This window comes from Hipposideros armiger, unplaced genomic scaffold, assembly GCF_001890085.2.
Source record: "Hipposideros armiger isolate ML-2016 unplaced genomic scaffold, ASM189008v1 scaffold_114, whole genome shotgun sequence".
NCBI classification, from domain to species: Eukaryota; Metazoa; Chordata; class Mammalia; order Chiroptera; family Hipposideridae; genus Hipposideros; species Hipposideros armiger.
The window spans coordinates 974,586-985,278 of record NW_017731464.1 but is presented as its reverse complement, the minus strand read 5'-3'; the positions used below and the strand labels follow the sequence as shown (position 1 = coordinate 985,278).

Below are 10,693 nucleotides of genomic sequence, written 5' to 3'. Positions count from 1 at the left end.
CAGGGCACAGAGCAGCTTTTTACAGTTGATAATTTGCAAAGAGCACAACTGTTTGTCATCAGATGGGCTCAGGGAGCCCTGCAACCCGGGTCCACTCTACACCATGTTGCCCTTTAGTGTGTCTGTCTTTGGGCACAAGGTCCTGAGAAGTCCTGCAGTGAAAGAATTTGCCTACCTAAGATTAACACCTCCCCCAAACTTATTTGATCAGAGAATCTATTTGATCCTGCAACACCCATGAAACAGCCTTTGAGAAGTGCCTTGTGGGGTGTGGAGCTGGGAGTCAAAGAGAATTGAATTCTGCTTCTTAATTCGTCATGTGGCCATGGACATCAGTGTAAACAAGATGGACTCTGAGGACAGGTCCTGAGCGCTCTGGGTTACTGCGTCCGGCACGGAGACACCTCGCCCAACCAGTCATGGCCACACTCTGCCAGGGGAGCTGGCTCCCAGCTGCTCCCTCCCCCAGTGGCCCCTCTGGGGCCAGTGGTAGTCCAGCGACACCTTTTCCTCCCCTTTTCCTCGAAAGACACTGCCACGGACTTCTCTTGTGCCTATGCACAAGGAATGGCAGGCTGGCCTCATAGGACAAATGTTTCCGGGAAGAACTTCCTGCTTAGCAGGTGGAACTGGGTGTTGCTGAAGGGAACATGGGTGTGTATGGTGTGTGGGGGGGGACCCTTTCAGTGAGAAGGCAGAGACCAGAGAGCCAAACAAGGGTGAGTCCCCACGGTTTATTATGGAAGCCTATAAAAGAGCCACAATGAGTACTTTCAAAATCACAAAATGCACAACATTCATTTTTTAATACGCAACATGGAATATTATATACAGATTAAGACCACATGACAGCAAAAACACTCACACGGCACCAGTTTCATATCAAAACAAAACACACAAGTGCTTTTTCAATATTAAAACAACTGTGATAAAAACATATTAATATTTTGAACCATGTTTACAATAGAGAAAAATTCATATTTTACTAAATAACAAATATTTAACAGCAAAAACTTTATACTAAATATCTATTTTGAATTATAACAAAAATAGTACTTATAATAGTTTATAAAGACAGACACAAAATTATAACATTTATGAAAAAAAAAAAAGTTTTGTGTATAAAATATTATAGCCATCTGGGCAGGGTCAGGATGGTGCCCAGAACATAAACGCCAGCGCCCAAAACATCGAAAGTGCTTCAATCTGCAAGCCCGTGGCAGGAAGAGTTTTGTGGGGTTTTGTCTTTTTAATGTCAAGTTACAATATTTAGGAATGGTAAGTGAGAAAACATCACCCATCTAATGCTATGTCTATAAAATCTACACACACACACACACACACACACACACACACACACACACGATGGACACGTAGAGGAGAGATGGATGAATTTCGACATTGGAACCCTCCCGTCAGCCAGTCAAGAGCTTTCTTCAGTTCTCTACTTGTTGCCTTTGAGACCCAGCGGGACAAATGATCCTTCTTTCCTCCCTCACAGGGATCCCCCTCAGCCTTTTCTCTGCCCCTCCCAGGCAGGTCCCTCCAACAGAAGGCCACTGAGGCCTTCCAAAGCCCTCCAGCCCTCCACCCCCCACCCCTCTCCAGGGCCAGCCGGTGGGCTTCCTGTCTGAAGCTGCACTCACTGCATTCCTAGATATTCAGTCGAGACTGGCTGGTTTGGGGCAAACTGGGTCAGCTCGAAGGCACACGAACCTTCCAGACACTGGGATTTTTTTGTGGGTGACCAATTCTGCTGCACCATGCAGCTATTTTGCAAGCTTTGACGAGTCTTTCCACAGTTTTGCCTGTTTTTCGGAATGTGGAGAAATTGAGAGATGTACTATGTTTTTTAAAATGTCGATTTTTGCCACTAATGTCTGTTCTACGCTGTTTTTTAATAGTGAAAAAGTAGGAACCAAATGAAACACTCAAGAATAGAGGGTTATAGGACAGTCCAGGGGGTGTGAGCTCTTTCCCATAAAGTCTACCACCGGGTTGGTGTGAGTAAAAGCCAAAGTTGGGGGGGTGGGGGCGCCTTCCGATCTGCCCACTCAACACCGTCAGGGGCGGCCACTGAGCCGTCACAGTGGTCACCGCTTGGAGAGGCAAGCATCTTCTTCTGTGTTTCTCGTTTTCTTGTAAAAAAGATTCACTGCTTTTATAACATCAAAAACCAATAGAGAAACATGGAAAGCAAAGAAAAATCCGAAAACAGACAAAATCACTGAAGACTCACCAAAGGCCCCACACCGGCCCCAGGAGGCATTCTAAATTGCCAACACTCAAAATGCCGGAGGCAGAAACTACTCCTCTTTCCCCTGACCGGCCAGTTTTCAAGCAAATCACTTCTGACAAATCACACATACCTGCCCCCTCCTCCTCCTCCTCCTCTTCCTCCTCCTCCTCCTCCTCCTCTTCGGTTCTTGCTGCAGCCTCCCCTGAAGCCGCCTCAAGACCAGGGCAGAGGCCAGGCCCAAGTCAGCTCTGAGGAAGCACTGCCTTCGACTCACCTCCCCTTGCTTTCATCTCATCCCCACACCCCTGAGCTGGGCTAAGCAGACAGTGGCATAGAGGTGGGAAGGGACTTCAAGGACATCTTTCCAAGGGCAAAGGGTGAGGGTTAAGGAAGGGACAACAGAGGCCCTTGCTCCCATCAGAAGAAAGAACCCGTATCCTCCCCCATGCGCACTAGCTGAGTAGGGGGCACCGGGAGAACAGTGACTATGCAGGAGATGGTGGCAGCCTCCAATCCTCACATTTTTGCCAGAGCAGGGAGGGAGGCATTGGGTCATGTCCCCATCTCCACCAGGGCACAAAGGCAGAGGCGCTGGGTTTTACCCCCGGGGTGAAGCTCTGAAGTTGAACCCATAGCAAGTCTGGAGGCTGGGGGAGCTGCTCAACCCTTAGCCAGGGAGGGCTGGGTCACTCGCAGAAGTCCTTCCCCAGGACAGCTGAGATGGCGGCTAGGGGACAGAGAAGATGCTATTCCAGTCCCCAGTAACACCAAGATTCGGTTATATCAGTGAATAAATATCAGCCAAGGGCCTTGGGTGTGTGTGACAGGGGAGCAGGGTGGGCTCAAGGCTGCTTGGGGGAACGGTGGGGATGTCAGTGCTGTGCGCACGCCGGGGGCCACCAGGGAGGGTGCTGGGAGGACAGAGCCTGGGGCTCCTTTGCCCCAAGGTCAGAGGAGAGAAAAAGTAGCAGCAATAGGTAATTTCAAATGTCCAAACTGGCAAAGGGGTGGGACCCCTCCAGGCTGGCTGTAGCCCCTGTCTCCGCCAAGAGTGACCATGTTCTATACCAGGATGCTGTTCTTTAGCGCACACCCAGAGGGGCACATGCCCCAGTCTGAGGAGAGGCAGGAGGGGAGACGGGTGCTGAAGAGGACACCTCTTTTCCTCCCCCACCCTACGTCAACCACTTGACCTCAAACTAAAAGGGTCCAAATGAGATGGGAAGGGAGGGGCTCACTGGGGAGATCACAGGCGAACGCTGCAGTGTGAGCTAACTGACATGTAACACTGTAGTGGGCATGCAGAGCCCCCAGCCATGCCCTGTCCCAGGAGCTAAGCTGGTGGGAACTGGAGAGAGACTGGGAAAAGCAGGAGCCAGGAGGCGGGCCCTGTGCCCCAGAAGAAGGAGGCCCTTTTGGCTTTGGGTAGGATTTGCCAGGGAGGGGGGACAGGGGAGGGCAAGGTATGAGGGCCGCTCCCCCCTCCCTGGGTTCCAGCTCCCTCCCACACACAGGTTTCTACCCTTCCATCTCCTCCCACCCCATGGCCTGGCTGGGCTGAGGTGGGGGTGTGGGCCAGGCCCTGTTAGACCGTGGCGCTCAGCATGGCCTCCGTCTCTGGCAGGATTTTGTTCTGGTTGGAGTCCAGGCCAAAGAACTTGACACTGAGGCCATCCACGGGGTGCAGGACAGGGACCAAGGTGATGCGGGGGAAGGTCCGGGTAGCCAGCTCAAAGCGGCTCGTGCTGGCCAGCTCCACCGCCAGCACCTTCAGGAAGAGCTTCGCCAGGTGCTTGCCCAGGCAGGTCCGGACCCCACCACCGAAGGGGAGGTAATGGAAGCGGCCGTCCTTGTCTTCACTCCGAGCCTGACCGAAGCGGTCGGGGTCAAATACGTTCACGTCTTTGAACACGGGCGCTGTGTCGTGGGTATCCCGGATGCTGTACATGACACTCCATCCTTTGGGGATCTGGAAACCCTGGAGGCACGATGGGGCAGGGTGGGGCGTTGAGAGCCAGGGGAGGGCTGAGGGGGCCCAGGACTTCCTGCCTGCCAGTCCCCCACTCAGATGTCCCTGGACACACCCCACTGTGGGCACCCACACCTGACCAGCACCCCTCAACATGTTAGTCCAGTCTCTTATTTACAGAATGTCCACACGCAACTTCACATGTGACACCCAGGCTTGGGGATGGGGTCTCTCCCATCAGACTGAGGTACCTTGAGGGGGAGTCTGGTCTTTCCCATCAGCCAGCCCCCGGCACCACCCCCCAACCCCAAGGGCCCAGCCTCACATCAAGCTCGAAGGTCTGCAGCACGGTGCGGTAGCCGCCAGAAATGGGCGTGAAGAGGCGCATGACCTCCTTGATGACGCAGTCCAGGTAGTGCAGGCCGCTGAGCGTGTCGAGGCGCAGCGTGCCCTCGCAGGGGCAGCCGCCGCTGTGCAGGATGCCCTGGGCCCGCAGCTCTTCCCGCAGCTTCTCCAGCACAGCTGGGTGCTTCAGCAGCTGCATGATGAGTGACGTGCTGGCGCTGGCAGTGGTGGCATAGGCTGCAAAGATCAACTCCAGGGTCCCGTCCTGCAACGTAAAGGACAGGCACCATTAGCAATGTGGATTCAGCCGGGCAGGCCCAGCCTGGGGGCAGCCCCACTCTGCCAGGGTCCCCCATGCCCCCGAGTCATCTAGCTGGGTCCTGCCTACTTCCTCAGGCCTCACGTTGCTGGGCATCTGGGCCACGATGGACACAAGTGAGATGGCCAGTCCCCTGACTTGGCAGGAGATACAACTGTTGCAACCCAGGGCAGAGGCACTAGCCTGATAGTCCCATGGGGCAGGGCCACTTCTAACTCACTGCTGGATTCTGGGGGGACTAAGCCCCAGCAGCCTAATCAGTGCAGTGAGCTCACAAAAATATGGAAAAGCTCCCAAGGAGCCAGGCACTGTGCGGGTGAGTGGGGTGGGGGAGTGCCAGGCTGAAACTCCAGCCTTCCACCTTGCAGCCCCAACTCCTTCCTCCACTCCTAGGAGCACAACACGTTTGGGAGGCAGTCCGGGGCCACATGCGCGAGGACCTGGGATGAGACTACAGTGAGAAGGCTGAGGGGGGACGGTCCACAGAGGACTTAAAAGACTCCGCCAGGGTCCCCTGGGGAGCAAGGAGCCTGGGCCGTGTGTGCCCCATAGACAGGGCCCAGTAGGTCATTACATTCCAAACCCTGCACTTTACAAATGTGGACACTGGGCCCAGAGAGGGGAGTGAAGGGACCTGGGTCCCTTACTTGCCATGGCACCACCTACAAGTCAAAAACTTCTTGTGAAATAGTAAAGTCATTTGGGCTCCTTCCTGACTCATCAGGAAGAAAGATGAAGCTAGAAGAGGGGTTAGCAAAGACTGGGGGGACAGAAAGGCCTGAGATAAGTCTCTGCAGGCACCTGGCAAGCTGTGGGTGGCAGAGTCTAAACAAGGATGAACTAATGGGTCCCTTCTCAGGTGAGACATCCATCCTAAAAAAGGGTGGGAAGGAAGCTCTTCTCAGAGTGGACAGCCTTGGTGCTGGCAGCCTAAGTGGGCTTCACAAGTGCCAGGCAGGGTGGGAGGGTGTCCAATGCCACCAACTCGAAAAGGCTGGTGAGAAAGGGAAGAGACCCACGGTAGGTCCAAACCTCCCCAGCTCTTCCCCAACGGCTGGGCTGTCCTCACTCACGTGGCTTGGCCTGAGTTTCCCTAGGTGACCTCCCAGGGCTACTGGGGTCATGAAAATGTAAAGATTGGAGGGAGGGGGAGAGGGGTCAACAAACATCGCTGACATTGAGTCCATTCAGAGGTTCTTAAGGGCCAATTTGTCACATCTTTTCCAAAATGGTAGCTAGCCCGGTGAGCGGAATGGAGGGCGTGGGGCTCAGTGTCAAGGGGACCCTCTCACCACAAGGACTGGGTGCACAGCAAGTCGTGGGGAGAGAAGGGGCAGCCCCACCCCTTGTGGATGTTTCTCATCCTACCACCAGACTGTGTGCACTGCAGGCAGGGATATGGTCCCTCCTCGGGCTTAGCCCCCAGCCTCATGCAGTGATGGCCACCACAGCTGCTCAGAAATAGTCCCTGTGAAATGGGACTAGAAAAGGTAGAAGTGGCCGGTGCTGTCCACTCTGGGGCAGCCCCAGGGTGGGACGTGGGGCGCTCTCTCGTGCTGCCTGGAGGGGAGGGCCCCCACCTTCAGCTCCTGCATGGTCATCTCCTTCCCGTGCTCCTTGCTGCTCTCGATGAGGATATCCAGTGCGTCCGAGTAGTCCTTGCCCTGCGTGCACTGCAGCTTCTCCCGGATTGCCTTTTCCAAGCCCTTCTGTAAGGTCTGCCGTGCCTGAATGCCCTGAGGGGAGAAGGAGGCCATCCTGTCACCCAAGGGTAAGTGCAGGGCCACCATAGGCCTTCTTCCAAAGTGGGGCGGGGTAGGGGACCCCTATGGGAACTTCCCCTCTCATTCACAGAGGCCACCCCATCCTCCCACTGACACTCCCCTCTGTCTCTGTAGGCCACCCCCTCCCTCAAGGGGGGCCCATGGATGACCATCTCCTCTCCTCCCAGGCCCTGGGTGCTCACCCTCCGGTAGCCACTAAAGGGCAAGTCGACAGGCAGGGAGAAGACATTCTCCACAAATTGCTGATAGACCTCGAAGAGATGCCCGAGTTCCTCTTCGGGAATGCTGAAGCCCAGGAGCACGCGGATGGCCATGCGGAAGGTGAGTTTCTGTGCCTCCTGGTACACGTTGATGGCCTCGGGGCGGCTGCTCCAGGCCCGCAGTGTGTCCTGGATCACCAGCTGGATCTTGGGCAGGTAGCTCTCCAGAGCCTCATGGCTGAAGATCTTGGAGAAGACCTATAGGGCAGAGAGGTGGGCAAGCTGGTCAGATAGGCTCTGGCTGCCGACGAGGCTCCCGGAGGCCTGGCGGAAGCAAGGGTCCCATGGCTTCGACTGGGGAAAACTCAAGGTCCTCATGCGTCCAAGCTCCCCCCTCAGTCACCCAGACAGTCCCCTCATTGGCTCCCCTATTCGGAACGCCTCTCACTGCCTGTGTCTTGGTGGGGAGTGGCAGGGGAAGAACAGGATTAAAACATAGTTCCTAAGTACTTTTGTTCAAAGTCAAGACCTTCCACGTCACTCACAGAGTGACCTGAGCTATCATCTCCTGTCTTGACTTTCAGAAAAGCACGTACTCCAAACAATGGCAAAGCCCAGGGGACTGGGCAGTCCAGCTGCCAGTAGGTCTGCAGGTGAGGTGGCTGTACAAGCCATGGGGGCAACAGAGGAGTCTGGGCAGTGCTGGAGGGGAGGCTGCCCTCCACTGCAGAGGCCCATTCTTAAACTCTCAGGCCACAGGGCAGAAATACCAAGGAGGAGTGTGGCACAGGTGAGTGAACTGGACAGGAAGAGGTGGAAAGCAGTCAATCGGTGGCTCTTCTATTCCACTGATGGGAGAACAAGGGAGTCTGAGGCTAGACTGCAAGAAGGGCTTCCTGAGACCAAAATGTATTCTCACTCTCTGGGAAACACCTACTGGGTAGGGATCCTAGGGAGTTTGTTAACAGCTGTGCCATCAAAATGTCTTCAGTGTGGCCGGGTCTGGAGGCAGGGGGATGGGGGCCAGGTTTTCTACCCCAAAAGATCACAAAGGCACACAGAAGCCCTTTTACTTCCTTGCATCTTCCTGGTCCATTTTAAGTCCTCAACGAGTCTCTGCTGTTACCTGCCCTGCTTTCAGTCCTTCGGATCCCTCAGTAACGCTCTCCTGCCCCTCCTCACCCAGATGCCCCTGCACACGTTTGTCATGCTGCTGTCATGGTGTATAGGAGAGGGGAGAATGTTAGTTTATTTACTGATGGCCTGTGGGTCTCACTTGTAACCGACAACCTCCATTCCTCCAACCCCCAAAGTCCAGAGTCCAGAGCAGAAGGCAGTGGCCCCCATCAGCACCAAGGGGAAGGTCACGGGGAGGGGGAGGAGGAGGGGCAGCGTAGGGGAAGGAGACAAATATTTCTCCAGCCCCCTCACCCTGCTCCAAGCAAACCACACACACGCGCCCACCCTCCCCTTCTGCCCCCCAAACACAACCACCGCACAAACTGTAAATGTGAGAATTTCCCCTGCAGTCAGCTCGAGAAGGAAAAGGTAACATTTTCCTGGCCTCAGCCCTGCATGGCTAATGGGAGGGCTGGTTTGCAGAAATAACAGTGCTGGCCCTTCAGTGGCCCAGCCAGGCATTCACAATAGCACTTTCATTCCGAAATTCCCCGTGGGCAGAGGGAGGGAGGGAGGGAAGGAGGCCGCCAGTGAGGGGCAGAGAAGCCAGCACTGTTTGAGGCTGCTCCTGCTACTAAGGGACAGCTGAAAGGTAGACCGATGGGAGATGGCCAAGGGCAGCCCAGGCCTGCGTGGGTCGCTCACACCTTGCTCAGTTCAGGGTCCTGGGAATTTGCAGGGGGGACCTCAGCTTCCACCCTCCTCCACAGGGTTATGGATAAAGGCAGTGCTGTCTGCCTCAGCACCCCGCCCTAGTGTCCTTAGGGTTCCAGGTTCAGCTCTTGGTCAAAGAGTCTTATGGGGTGAGAGTGGGGGCCTTGTCCCCAGAGCCCAAAACCAGCCCACTAAGAGCTCTTGCAGAACAGCAAAGAGCCCACAGGGTGATCGGAAAGAGGCAAGTGGGAGCCGAGCAGGGTCATCAAGGAAGCAGAAAGGTAACTGTGGCTACCAGGCCTCAGTGGGGAGGCTGGAGGTGAGGACACGCAGGGACAGGGAGGCCATACCTGGCCCACAGCCAGCCAGCCCGGGGCTGACTGACGAGTGCCATCATGGAGGGGACAGGGGACAGGGCCTCCAGGGCCCCCAACGCAAGGAAGACCTGCGTTCAAAGGTGGGCGTGCAGAGGGCGCAAGAGGGCAGAGGCCACACTGACCAAAACCGGCCAAGGCCAAAGCCAAAGGCCAGCTAGGCTCTAAGATGCAGTGGGGTGGTGGTTAAACGCAGGCTGGGCGCCCAGAAACCTGAGTTTGAACCCCAGATCATCCGCCAGCTTACTGTGTGACCATGGCCAAGTTCCTCCCTAGCCTCAGCTTCCTCATCTGTAAAATGAAGGGGTTGCACCAGGCTGAGCTCTTTCTCCTTCCGCTGTACAGAGCACATAAACGCCGTATCTACGTGTCCCTAAGTAGATGCTATCCCCTCAAAGAAGCCCAAAATCTTGCACAGCATGATTCACCTGCTAAGTGCCTGCCAGGACCCCACTCACACACCCCACATGGGCTACAGTGGCCTAGGAGGGGCATCTAGGGTTACCGAAGGGCCCCCAGTGCATCCCCAGGTGTGCCCAAACGGAACCCACTGACAAACTCTGCCCTGCTACAAAGGTTACATTCCCTGCGCCCTCTAGTGATGGCCGCCTGAATAGCTCCTTCTCAAGCTTTGGGGCCAAGGAGGGCAGGGAGGACCCAAGGGGACCAGGGACTGAGCAGAGGGACTCCAAGGGCAGGCAGTCCAGACCTCGCCTCTAGGTGGGAAGGGGTCCGGAGCAAGGTCAGGAGCTGGAATGACCCCAGGAAACCCACCTACACTCTGTACCTGCAGGCTCCCCAGGCTGGGGCTTCTGAAAAGAGAATTGCAGCCAGGAGCAAGGCTCTTATAGTGACCCACCCATCAAGAAGTCTAACTGGAGGTTCTTGGGTCCCTTCTTACCTGGCTGTCCCATGATTCTCCTCAGGGCCTCCCTGAGGTAGAGAAACTACCCAAATGTGTAGCCAAGCGAAAACAGATTGCAGGCACTCCGGGACCAAGGGGTTTCACTCAGAGGTCACCAAGTCTGCGCCCCTGCCTCTAGCCCAGCTGCTGCACAGGCACGGGGCCCTCCCAGGCGCCGGGAAAACTCCAGGGCCTCATCCCTGGGTCTGTGCCCAGGGTTCACAACGTGGGCACTTCCCAAAGTCAGGGCAGCCCAGAAACCACCGCCCACCACAAAGGCCAGGAGGAGGCGGAGGTGCTGGCCAGGGCAGAGGGAGGCTATGATGGGGCGGGCGGGGTCAGGACTCGGGCATGTGGGAAGTTGCCCGGTAGAGCCACTCAGTGTGAAGAGGGGAAGGGTTCCCAGCCCCCAGAGCTGCCTGCCCTGACCACAGTAGTAACAGGAGCCAGGGTTGCTTTGTCTCCCTCTGGGGCTTCCCTCGGAATTCCCAAAAGTGAGCCAAGAATGCCGGACAAAGGTCATCGGAAACCAGCCCTGGCCCAGGCAAAAACCCTGCAGAGGGAGCAGCAGGTACGGACTTTCCACCAGGGCTGGTGCTGGGGAGAGCGAGGGCAGAGGATGGGGAGACCTGGGAACTCCCAGGCATAGACTCGGGCAGGGTGGGCCCCTGCCTTGCAGCATGTACTTGGAAACCCTCCCCCCACCCATGTTGGCTTCCCCAGCAA

General features: G+C 56.0%; 1 protein-coding gene across 3 annotated transcripts in view; it reads right to left on the bottom strand.

Moving 5' to 3' along the window:
• Positions 1–720: 720 nt before the first annotated feature.
• CYP26B1 (cytochrome P450 family 26 subfamily B member 1) overlaps positions 721–10,693 on the bottom strand; it is a 20,236-nt gene continuing 10,263 nt past the window's right edge. For all 3 annotated transcript variants that reach the window (XM_019647641.1, XM_019647643.1, XM_019647642.1), the window contains exons 3-6: positions 6,839–7,114; positions 6,453–6,608; positions 4,534–4,818; positions 721–4,217 (exon numbers count right to left, since the gene is read on the bottom strand). In XM_019647641.1, the coding sequence (XP_019503186.1) occupies positions 3,825–4,217; positions 4,534–4,818; positions 6,453–6,608; positions 6,839–7,114 (1,110 nt within the window). In that variant the 3' untranslated portion in view covers positions 721–3,824. The remainder of the gene's footprint in view (positions 4,218–4,533; positions 4,819–6,452; positions 6,609–6,838; positions 7,115–10,693) is intronic.